The sequence below is a fragment of the Anabrus simplex genome, chromosome 6, assembly GCF_040414725.1.
Source record: "Anabrus simplex isolate iqAnaSimp1 chromosome 6, ASM4041472v1, whole genome shotgun sequence".
In the NCBI taxonomy this organism is placed as follows: Eukaryota; Metazoa; Arthropoda; class Insecta; order Orthoptera; family Tettigoniidae; genus Anabrus; species Anabrus simplex.
This window is the reverse complement of record NC_090270.1, coordinates 175,786,335-175,799,661: the sequence shown is the minus strand read 5'-3', so window position 1 is coordinate 175,799,661 and position 13,327 is coordinate 175,786,335. Positions and strand designations below refer to the sequence as shown.

At 39.1% G+C, this 13,327-nt stretch overlaps 1 protein-coding gene across 2 annotated transcripts in view; it reads left to right on the top strand.

Moving 5' to 3' along the window:
• The first annotated feature begins 1,084 nt into the window (after positions 1-1,084).
• Positions 1,085-13,327, top strand: part of LOC136875923 (pancreatic triacylglycerol lipase) — a 124,250-nt gene continuing 112,007 nt past the window's right edge. For both annotated transcript variants that reach the window (XR_011018459.1, XM_068228356.1), the window contains exon 1: positions 1,085-1,203. Coding sequence is in view for 1 of the 2 variants with exons in the window: in XM_068228356.1 (XP_068084457.1) it covers positions 1,098-1,203 (106 nt within the window). In the remaining variant the exon portion in view is untranslated. The remainder of the gene's footprint in view (positions 1,204-13,327) is intronic.

The window sequence follows — 13,327 nt, the reverse complement described above, 5'->3', positions numbered from 1 at the left end:
ATTGCTCTACAGTAGTTTCACTAGTACCATTATAGGCCTAGGCTAATTCTGAATATCTGCACTGACTCTTACCTGAACTGTCTTTCATTCCCCTCATGATTATATACATTTTAAACTGAATGGGAAATCTGGAAACAACACTTTTCACCATTAACTCGGTTCCAAAGATAAACCAATATAGATGCCTATCAGCATGAAAACAGACAGCTAACTATGCAAATACAAAATAACAAGAGAAGTTTGGCGAGCACATTTGAAAGATTTCCTGCCAAAATTTTCATGCATAAGAAATTAATTTGGTGCAAATTTATTGAATCTATTTTGTATGATTTCATTGTAAGATATGCGTCTCTGTATGTTAAAGAGTGCTGTGAATGAAATAAAACTTTTTCTCCTACGGTTCAAGGATATTTTCAATTCTGTTTTTTACAATACGGTAATGCTATTGCTAAGGTACCTAGTTGTAATGCTAAGGCGATGAATTACAGGCCCGTTGCATGTAAACGCTAGGAGAGCATTCTTTCTGACTATAACAGACACGTTTGCAAAATTACTAACTAGTTTTCTGTTGTAATTTCTTGCTTGTCTCTCTATTTGGTACTCTGATTTTAATCCTGAACTAGAATGGATCTTTTGAGCTCAACCGAATAGCCGTTTAAGAGAGAGGCACCGGGTCCTGTCAAGAAAAATAACATACAGAAATAATGAAACTAAACCAATTTATGATCTATTCATTAGGTTAATTTGAGTTACGTAAGAAGTGTGGTTCAGAATTTGATGATGATGATGATGATGATGATGATGCTTGTTGTTTTAAGGGGCCTAACATGGAAGGTCATCGGCCCCAGGTTCAGAATTTAAACTTTACAGACTTACAATAAACATGTCGAGAGTATAACGATCAAAGTGAACGAGTGAACTCGAGTGCCAAGGACGGCTATCATGGACTCATGAAATCAAGTAACGTGACTTAACTACAATCTGAGCGTAATTATTTCTGGTCACGGAACGGCGGTGCAATGTTTTGTGATAGCGGACATGTTAATAAGTCGCTGAGTGAGTCAATTGTTGGACATTAGATCATAGAGCGCTGAACCATGCGTATATTGTGTTCTCCGCTGCTATTTCACATGCTGGCGCTGGTCCAGTTCCTCCACTTCAGCTGGCTCTTACCAGGCATCTTCGTCCGGCATGTCAGTGCAGGTAAGAGTTCACCTTGACGGCAATGTGAGAACGTTCTCAAATTTTAATTATTTTGAAGTTACTTCTTAAAATATTTTCACTAAATTTTCACGAAATTTGGCACCACAATTACAAATTATACTTAAATCCATTTGTTGAAAACCACTGACCAGCAGAAAACTAGTTTTAAAATCGAGGAATATTATTTCAATTTTCAAACATTTCAGATTACAAAAGCATGTGTAGGTTCAAATTTTTAAGCCGGTATTTAATAAAGTAGCCCCAAATTTCACAATTTATGTTATCGTATACACATAAATTCACTAAATCATTTTGATTGAATTTAGGACATTGTTAATATCCGGAGCCATTTATCCTCTTCTGAAAGTGTTTCCTCGTTTCTAAATATTTTGACTGTCTAACGAGGAGTCGAACTCTCGGCCTTGCAGCTGAGTTACTCCCTCCCTTTTTACTTCACTAGCAGAAGTACCCGTTCTTCGTACGTGTTATCAGAAACTGGCTTTAGTTACTCATACTATCGGTGTGACTGACTTCATTAGAAATTTATATCACTGGTGTATTTACTTAAGTACGTAGAAATTATTTGTCATGTTTGGAATTATAGTGTAGGCCTACCTTCTTCTTCTTTTCTTCATGGGGGCCTCTAAATATTAGTTCCTAATTAGCGTCGACCTCTAAGATCTTTTGCTACCATGTTTTTCCTTCATTCCCAGCTAGATATACCAGCTCCCTTCACAAAGCTGCCGGTTTAGTGTAAGTATACTTTCGCCAGATTGTACCACAAATATAAATATTATTTGAATGTATTTGTTTGATCCGACATTTCGTAACTATTACAAATGATCAAGGAAATACGCGATGCATAAAAGAAACTAATATAATTATCGAGAATTATAATTATCAGGGCTTGTCACTCATGTCGCACATCATATAATGAATCTGAGTATAAATGTTGAGAAATTTTTTCAAGTTCTGGGCGCACCATCTTGACAATTGGGTACAGTATATAGGTTGTTTTCATGGTTAAAATGATCGTAAAAGTGGACCAAAATATCGGCACTAATAACATCAGTGATCCTACTACTCCATTATTTGATAGAAAATAGTTTAAACTATAGGTAACAGACTCCGCAAAATGCTGAAACCTAAGACAGTACGTAAAAACGGATGCTTGTCGGCAATCGCTGGTCGCTGTACTACGGAGATCTCCGGGGCTATTGTTTTTATACTTCACTCCCTTTCCATCCCCGGCCAAAGGAGTGCTATGAGCTTCTTACACAACAGTTTATTTTTTCCAAATAGTAAGTCATATGTGCATATGTGTATCAATTTTGGTTGGCAGTTATGCCCAAACGTACATGCATAATCTCGCTGCTGTAGAATCCTGGAGCTGGCTGGAGCTGACGTTCGTTTCTTTATCCGATTCCCATAGCAGGGATAGTGTGGTTCCAATATCTCCATAACGGTTGGTTTTAGGGCCTTAAAATATGGTTTTCGGGCCCGAAGGGTTTACCGAGTTTTGTTCTTTGCGTCAAGGGGCTTAAAACGAGCTTTGTCTCGTCCTTGTACGATAAATTCGATTTCGCCTATATTAGCATATTATTTTAATAGTTTTATATCTCTTCCCGTCGTCCCCCCTCGAATTGTTTTGAAAATAAAATACAGCCCATGTTACTCACTGGCAATACAGCTTTCTATAGGTGAAGTAATTATTAAAATCGGTTCAGTAGTGTTTGAGTCTATCCGTTACAAACAAATATACACATTTTTTACTCTTTATAATATTAGTATAGAAGTATAGATTACATCCCTACACATACGGTTGCCGTCAGGAAGGGCATCTAGCCGTAAAACTGGGTTTAATCCACATGTGCGACACAGTTCTCGCCCGCAACCTCACAGATGTGGGTAAAGCAATAGAAGAAGAAGATATTCATTTTTAAAAATTCACTCACTTTTTTATTGTTTTCACCCCCTTAAGTGGATTTTCCAAAAAGAGTGTGTTCATTTTTAAAGAAGATTCCAAGTACCAATTTTAAAGTCTGTAACATCTTCATTTTTTTAGATATATGTAAATTATCCTCATATAAATAATTCAACTCCTTCCTCGCTTCCTTTCAACCCCCCCCCCCCACCTTAAGTGGATTTTCTACAAAGCGAATATTTGTGTTCTTTTATTTTTAAAGGGGATTCCAAACATCAATTTTCATATCAGTAACATGTTAAGTTTTTGTGATTTATTGAAGATAATTTCGTTGCTGTAGAATCCTGGAGCAGACGTCGCCATGGTTACGGCAGTTCATTACTTTATCCGATTCCTAGAGCAGGGGTAGTGTGGTGCCAATATCTCCGAAACGGTTGGTTTTAGGGCCTTAAAACATGGTTTTTCGGGCCCGTGGGGCTTACCGAGTTTTGTTTTTTGCGTCAAGAGGATTAAAATGAGCTTTGTCTCGTCCTTATACGACAAATTCGATATTTTGCCTATATTAGCCTATTATTTCTATGTCTCCCCCCCCGTGCCCCCCACCTCGAATTGTTTTGAAAATAAAATACAGCCCATGTTACTCACTCGCAATGTAGCTTTCTATAGGTGAAGTAATTTTTAAAATCGGTTCAGTAGTTTTTGAGTCTATTCGTTACAAACAAACATATTTTTCCTCTTTATAATATTAGTATAGATGTAATCAGTTAAAAGTTTAAAACAGAGAATTTGGGAATTACTCGTAAGTTACATATTTTCTACAGATGGTCCTTATTACGCATGAATTGAATTAGTAGCTGACTTCCCTCAAGATGTTTAATCCAGCGGAACGACTTAAAATACATCCACTGTTCATAAATTAGTGAGTAGCCCAGCATTGCCCTTGTAGTTTTAATGATCTCTACTTTTATTATGTCGACTGACATCTATAACTCTATGGAGAGCGGATGTAAGTGCCTTAGAAAAGAATACACGAAAACTTGACCGAGTCTCGTTGAATCATACGAGCCTTCTGAGCAGTGATCATTGTGCGGTTAAGAACATCATACAATTGCAGCTGAATTATTCCCTCCTTTTATATCCCATGTAATCAGCTATAGGTTTAAAACAGTGAATTTGGGAATTACTCGTACATAAAATACGATGTACATTAATTCCAAGTGTGCAGACTCCGACAGAGCAGTCGTTGTCAAGAAAGTTCGCAAGTGAACGGCTTCTAACCGAGCGAGTTGGCCGTTCGGTTATGGTTGCGTGGCTGTGAGCTTGCATTCGAGAGATAGTGTCTTCACTTCTCACCGTTGGCAGCCCTGAAAATGGTTTCCCGTGGTTTCCCATTTTCACACCAGACAAATGTGGGAATGTACCTTAATTATGACTACGGCTGCTACCTTCGCAGTCCTAACCCTTTCTCATTCTCGCATCGCCGAAAACCTTCAATATATTAGTGCGACGTTAAAGAAGTAGCAAAAGGAACCGGGTTCGATCCTCGCTGAGGTCAATGGTTTTAGAGGGTTTTTAAATGCGTTAGCCAACGGCCGTAGCCGTGTTGAAACACCGGGTCCCATGAGATCTCCGAAGTTAAGCAACATTGGGCGTGGTCAGGAGTTGGATGGGTTGCCACGCGCTGTTGGTGGGGGGTAACGGAATGGAGGAGCGGAGAGGAACTGGCCACCCTACCGCACGTAAACACCGGCTCAGGAACACCACTGGGGAGGTTCGGACCTGTCTTCGGGCAGAAAAACCCTTACCTACCTACCTAAATGCGATAACACCCTGTAACTTACTGAAACTAAGTTAATGAACTGAGAGACAAAATTCTGACACTCGTGCGTTCATTCACATCTGTAGCAAATTAACACACTGTGGTCGGAGGCCGTACGCCGTATGGGCTGTGCCCTGCAGGTATTGCAGAAAACGAAGCCCGCTCGGCGTACGTTCTCTGGTTTTCATCGTTCTTACTACGAAACAAACGTACTGTGTGCATTCATCGGCACTGCAATGTAAGATTTGGTTCATACAGTTCTCGAAAAAAAAAAACATAGATGGCAGCAAACTACAGCTCTACAAGTCATATTCTTCCATTCAAATAGTTTCAGAACTGTGTCGACTAGACAATAGTGTGCACGTAACGGTGGCCGTGCGTGAGCAACAGTGATTTATACCAACTGAAGAGACCGAATAAATCACACGTAATATTTCTGTACTAATTATTACGTAGATTTATGTTTTGTACAAGCAATTCCGACTGGTCTAAAAACCAAATAAACTCATTATCAGGTATAAATATTACTTAAACTTGTACGTTGAACTTATTAACAAAATTAAAAACCTACTAATTTCAATCCACTATCTTCATAGTAAGGGGTCTATCAATTGTATTACGGTTTTACAGGTACGAAGTGGAGAGTATGAACTCAAATATAGCAAAATAAAAAATTACCCAAGTTCAAAACCTTCCGAAAGAGCTGGTGCAAGGTCTTTCTATTTGACACCCAAGGTGAAATGCGCGTCTGTGTGTGTGATGATGATGTGAATAAGGTATCGTATGGAGTGGGCGAAACCCGGTGCCGGTACATACCCTACTCCAGTCCAGTAACAACCAAGAGGGCTGATCAAAGCTTAACATCTCCATTTGACGGACCACCATCAACAGTGTCACGTGCACTCACATCATATTAACACTCAGGAGAACTGAACTCAGGCTTTTGGCTCGCAATTTCGCGATTATAAATTTTGTACCTTTCCTAATCTGCCGACCAATATTCTGATGAAACCTTTTGCTTTCAAAGGGAATCGAACTAGCTAACCACGTGTTCACAGCATAATGACTCGATGCCATAATAATCATGGCCACCATGGGTCTGATATAATAATAATAATAATAATAATAATAATAATAATAATAATAATAATAATAATAATAATACAGAACAGTGCAACAGAACAGATCAATGTGTTGAAGGAAGTAGCAGAACAAACAGGTTTACAAATTTCCTTTCAAAAGACAGAAGTAATGTCAAATATCAAAGATGATACGGCACAACTAAACATCAAATATGGAACGATAAACCGTGTTAGTAAATTTAAATACCTTAGGGAATGGATTCAGCAAAATGGACTTGACAAAGAGGCCGTAGCAGCAAGAATCAAGAAAATGGAAGTCACTTTCCACACCACCCGCAAGTGCTTTTCCCTGAACACAAAAATTCGTCACTACAACACTGTCATCAAACCAGTATCGTTGTATGCATCTGAATGCCTTATCCTGTCCGAGAAATGTTTGCTTGCGGATTTAGAGAGGAAAGAAAGAAAGATCCTATACACCATACTTGGTCCAAACTACAAAAATGGCATCTACATTAGAAAATCCAGGCAGGAAATATACTCTAAGATAGAGAAGATCACGGACACAATGCGTAAAGGCAGAGTTCGCTTCTACGGTCATACACGACGGATGATCGACTCTCGATGGACGAAACGTATCTTCAGTATATTTGACTCAAAACCAAAAACGGCAATGCCATGGTACGTTAATGTCAAGAAAGATCTTAAAGAACTGGGCCTACAAGCAGAAGATGCACAAGACCGAAATCTTTTCAGAGCAGCCATCAAGACTTTTGGGACTTTCCGGGACGAAAAACGGGCAACTGGTGCTAAATGGACAGAAGAACGTCGTGCTAAACACAGTGAGCTAATGAAGACGATGTGGATCAAGCGAAAACTGAACAAATGCCAGAATGTAAAGTGAGGCTTATCGTGGTCCCTAGTTGGCCGATTAGCGAAGTTGAATGAATGAATAATAATACAGGAGGACTGAGTGGCGCAGATGGTAGAAGAGCTGCTCTTCTTGGCCAAAAGACTTCGGGTTCGATTCTGGCTCAGTTCGGTGGTATTTGAAGCGCTCAAATATGTTAGCCGTGTGTCTGTGGATTTATCGTGACGTGAGAAAATTCCTGAGGGAAAATATACTGACACTTCCACGTCTGAAAGTGCCGTAAAGGTAGTTAGTGAGACGTAAAACCAATACAAATAATAATAATAATAATAATAATAATAATAATAATAATAATAATAATAATAAATATAATAATAATAATAACAATAATAATAATAATAATAAAGATAATTTATAATTTTGTGTGGCTATTTCTAACCGAGTGCAGCCCTCGTATAGCAGACCCTCCGATGAGGGTCGGCGGCATCTGCCATTTGTAGGTAACTGCGCGTTATTGTGGTGGAAGATAGTGTTGTGTGTGGTGTGTGAGTTGCAGGGATGTTGGGTACAGCACAAACACCCAGCCCCCGAGCCATTGGAATTAACCAATTAAGGTTAAAATCCCCGACCCGGCCGGTAATCGAACCCGGTATCCTCTGAACCGAAGGCCAGTACGCTGACCGTTCAGCCAACGAGTCGGACAAAAAAAATAACTACATACATATTGTACCCTTGTGATGGCATGTGTGGCAGTGGTCGTTCTGTAGACTTGCCTCGGCTCCTGACAAAAAACTCTACTCATCGCGTACGTAGAAACTAACCTCAGGGCTTATACGTCCATGTTCCGATGGGGGTTCCAAACAACTACTATGGGTCAAGCTAATCTACAATAACGTAGCCCAGACTGATTTAAAACCAAATGATAAAATTTATTGACAATAAAAAATGAAATCAAACGAAATTCAATTCAACCGAAATGTGGCAAAATTGAAATGAATTTAATCCCGCTAACAGAGCGTAAATAATACATAGTAACCATGATTCTGCAGTGAAAGAAATCCTAAAGTTTAAACCAAAATCAAAAGTAAAACCATCACCTAACTGTACTTAGGAATAATTCAAAATCAACTTAAATTATATAATGAATTATCGTCAAAGAAAATGAAATACATTTTTTCCAACTGTTTCAAGAGTCTTAACACAATTAATTCTTAAGACCAAACATCATCAATGAAATTAGTTCATTACAGCGATAATTCTATTAATTCAAAATAGTTTGGTAACCTAGCATTGCAGAATATTAATCGTGCAAACCCATTTCGACCATGAACACACTCTCTCATTTTTTAACATGTCGTAATTAATTTTAGTGATATTTTCTCACACACTGTTATCAAATGTCTTGGTGCTATCTTTTATGGCCGTCTTTAAATTGAATACAAATGACTGATTAATACCATTTATCAGCCATGAAGTGCCTTTGCTGGCGAGATGTAGTGTTTACAGTGCACTATGTCTTCTGGTAAGGGCTATATCAAATTTGTTACTTTCATTGACCTGTCTCAGTCTCATCCTTGGTTTTGACAATATGAAAGTGACTGAGGTATGAGTGATGCTAATAATACCATTGCTTGTGCAGCCAATCCCTGTTATGAATGGTGTGAAAATATCGCTCATAGGGTCGGTTGCTGCATGTATTTCAGTGGGCTTGGCAGACTGATATGTAATAGTAACGGCTGGCCCGGTGAGGAAAGCAGCGGGAAACTACCTCACTCCTCATTTCCCTAGTACGCCTCTTCAGTGATGCCTAGGCTATTTATGACAGCTGTTGGCGGAGCTGCAGAGGATCAAACCAGCCTTCGGGATGAATACCCAACATAAACATCAGCCATGAAAATATAATTTTATATTACTCACTGTGACAGTCATTGGACCCTTTAGGATTTACGACTACATTTTGTTCTGCCATTGATCAATGGAACTCGCCTTTCTACACCTATAGAAATTATACCGCTGATCACACTTAACAACCCTTCTAATTACAACTTATTATGTTATGTGCTGTTGCGGCAGGTTTCCGCACACTTAATCAAACCACGTTGCAGCATTTATTTTGACATGAAGTTAATTTATCAAGGTCGGTTCAATGAGATGACATATTTTCTCAGTTACATTTAATTGTTGTGATGATTTAGTTGCGATGTCCTTCAATAAGGTAATGAGAAATGTTGAAATTTAATAACAATGACTTTTACTAAATTAAAGAATCAAATCACCCTTTAAATTATATACAACTATATACAACACTGTCAAACCTAGTGTTCATTAAAATAGAATTTTAAAAAATCACACAATCCTGTAATACAGTATCTACATTGAATTTACAACATAATTTGACGTTCAAGCACCTTCCTACATTGATTCGAACACTAATCGGCGCCATACATTTTCTATCACCGTGTCAGATACAATAACGTCGGTTTGTTAACTGGCATCTTTAGTGACTGTTCTTTATCTCACTAAATTTAAGAGTAGTTCATGTCCCCACCATATTTCATGAGTATGTTAATTGTGGTAGCGTAATTAAATCTTTACATTTATGGTCAGTGATAAATAGTACAAGTTACCACGTCAATAAAACACAGATTAAATCTAATTGCCGCTCACCTGGTTACAATTTACTTTTACATGCAAAAATCTATACTTAATCCCATAATCCCCCGTACGGCTAATATCTTTTCCCTCGGTACCCTGTCATATGGCTTCTCTAGATCTAGATCTACGAAACTGTCTATTCCTCTCGAAGCAATTTTCAATTACCTGACTCATTCTGAATATCTTACCCTTCTAGCCCTTCTGTTGTCTGAAACCACTCTAGAAGTAGACAAAACTAAAACAATGGGTGCTGCGTCAGCATAATCCCACGCTTTTGGAGGAAAATTTTAATTTTTTTCTGAGTCTGCAAAATGTTTTGGTGCAGGCGAGGTCATTGACCCGTAATCAATTACGTCATTGTGACGTCTTAACCTAACCTGCAACCACGGACGCTAACCTAACCTAATTGAGTTAGGCTAGGGAGCGAGGTCTTTTTGAGAGTGTGGAGAGGGTCATCTTCTCCCTCCCTGGGGGCTACCTCCCAGCCCCCTACCAAAATTAGGGGAAGGGAGAGAGATTGCTCTCGCTCTCTCTCTCTCTCTCTCTCTCTCTCTCTCTCTCTCTCTCAGAGGACCACCTCCCGGTTCTCGACCAAAGATATTGCCGGCTTTCGGAAAGTGGCAGTGAGATCTATCTATCTATCTATCTATCTATCTATCTATCTATCTATCTATCTATCTATCTATCTATCTATCTATCAACGTTTTCATTGCATGCCCTGAATGGGAGGGGCGGGCCATCTAGCGGGTAATGCCCTCTCTGTGGCCAGGAGAGATGAGGGTTAAGGGAGATGCACGGGAGGAAGAAGGTGGGTAAAGTGAGATTGAGGAATTTCAGGTGGATATGGGAGGGTAGCGGTATCTTTGTTAAGGTTGCTTTATTAGGGGATTTTTTAAATTTTATTATTTTTGCTTTTTGTTTTTGTTGGTCTGGAGAGTGATTGCTTTTACATAAAGTATGCATATACAGTAAAACCTGCCTTAATGGACACCTCTCACCGATGGACGATTTTCTAGGTCTGTAATTAAATACCATGTTGTGTATGAGTAATGTATCCCTCTTATGCGGACACCCTTTATTACGGACGCGCACACACCATAGACACGAGAAACTCCAATTAAAACTCTCCTAACGGACACTTTTTATCTCAAAAAATACTGTATTTGTATCCTGTACAGCATGTATTCGCTTACTTTTTGCACAGGCGGTACTTCCAAGAATCGCAGACACCATAACGTTTGGTCCAGGCAACACTAAGCTACGCTATCTCTTTCGGAATTTGTGTGACCTGACATGCCCGACAGCGCTGGAATTCGTACTTTCACTGTCAGGTTGCTTTTCATTGTCTTTGGTGGGCTTTTGATGTGTTCATTTTTATGTTAGTAAGTTGGTATAAACATGGCTCCGAGGGAGTTTTTAACTCTAAAAGAAAAGGTAGGCATAATAGACTATCATAAACGTGAGAAGTGTGGTGTGCGTAAACTGTCCGAAGTGTTCAAGATTGGAAAGACACAGGCAGATGAAATTGTGGGAAAACAAGTGGAAGAATGGCATTTAAAAGGCGAGGAGTAGGGCATTAAGCTGTTTCAAAATGGTAGTGGAGCTCTCATTGACAAGGCAACGTTAGAGTGATTCGTTAAAATAACAAGTCAGAATGTCCCTGTGTCAGGACCAATGATACAAGCAAAAGCGTTAGAATTCGCGGCAGAATTAGGTACTGGAGATTTCAAAGCCTCGAATGGCTGGCTAGAAAGATTCAGAAAGCGACATGGTATCAACTTCAGGGTGATTTGCGGAGCATCATCCAGTGTTATATGGAGATTGTTGAACATTGGCAAGAGAAATTACCTGCAGTCATAGACGGGTATGCTCCGGAAAATATTTTGAATGCCGATGAAACAGGATTATTTTTCCATGATTTAACCGACAAAACTTTGTGTTTCAAAGGGAATCGTTGTACTGGTGGAAAAGTTGCGAAAGAACGTCTTACGGTCTTGTTATGTGCAAGTATGAGTGGAGGACGGGAGAAGCCCCTTGTAATAGGAAAAGCTGCAAAACCAAGGTATTTTAAGAATATGGACGTTACGAAGTTTGGCATTGAATGGAAAGCGAATAGGAAAGCATGGATGACCAGCGAAATAATGACAGAGTGGCTAGGACAATTGGACAGAAAAATGATAAGCCAGGAGCGAAACGTGTTATTATTCCTCGATAATGCAGCATCGCATCCGGATACAATTTAGTTGCAAAATGTGAAGATCGTCTTTCTCCCACCAAATGTAACATAAGTTTCTCAGCCGCATGACCAAGGAGTGATCCAGAACTTCAAGGTTATGTACAGACATTTAGCGATGAAGCACATAGTATCAGAACTTAAAGGGAATGAAGTAAGCCTTCAAACACTGACAAAGCGACTGAATGTTCTCCAAGCAGTTTCGGGGATAACCAATGCATGGAGAAACGTTACAGACTCAACAATTCGTAACTGCTTTCTGAAAGCTGGGTTTCCCGATAGTGGTGGACATCCCGAAATAGAATCGGATACCCTTCCTGACAGCATGGAAACAACACAACAGTTGATTAATGCAGCAGGTTACAGTGTACAAGTGAACACCTATATCGAAATTGATTCAGATATTCCAACAGAGTGTGAGAGTGGAGACACGAAAACTATTCTTCAGTCAATCCAAGAGAAGAAGGACAAAAATATTCTGACGAAAGCGAGAGTGAAGGTGATGCTAATGACGACTTTGAAGAAAATATGTAAATTAATGTGCTGCTAATAACCTCGTACAGTGAAGCTCTCGGCTTTGTTAAGCGACTGAAATAATTCTATTATAAACAAAATGATGAAAAAGGTGTAAATTTGACCCAGAATTTAATAGCACATAGTGAAAATATCATTGCTAAATCGAAATGGACAAACCAAACAAACATTAAGGATTTATTCAAGTGCTAATGTTTTACTGTACTGTGCTAGAGTTTGCTACATCTACATATTGAAATAAAGTTTCAAACACTCGTATGTTCTTAATTTTAACATGGTGAACGGTAATAGTGTGCAGTGTGCTCAATAGAGGTTTCCATAGAAGTGTTTTTGTCTCCTTAATACAGTACATCGCAGCTGCTGCAGCCCATCTACAGTACAACTTTCTCATGTGAGTACAGTCCAGTATATTGTACAATACTGTATACAGTATACAATTGAAGGTACATTTGCTAGAATTGTTAACACATACAATACATGGGTTATTGTGTTCCAACTTATGTTTAATGGTACCGGTTTCATAACCTCTCTCGGGTGGTCACCCCTTCATAACGGACATTTTTTTCGGTCTCGAAGGTGTCCCTTATAGAGAGGTTTTACGGTATCCTGATGTGAAAAAAATACGTAACATGATTTAAAGAAGTGAGTAATACAGAGTAGTTAGAAGATGATGGATGATCCTTCTGGAAGGCGAAGTGTGATTGCAGATTGCCGACGATGTGATTTTTGTGGCTTTCTTTCACATCGTAGTGCCATTTGCTGACTGGACGCTTCAATGTACACCGAAGAGAAAATTCAGTGGTAGGGGCGAGGGATAAGTGACAGGGTTCAGACAAGAGTTTCTAAGGGGGTGAAATGGAATTGAGTATTTAGGCCGGAATGTGAAGTCTGAACGTGGACATTGAGGTTTTTTTTCCTAATGGCTTTACGTCGCACCGACACAGAAGAAAGTTTATACAAGAAAATGACTAACACATAGGACAAACATATAGTTGTGCATCTTCTG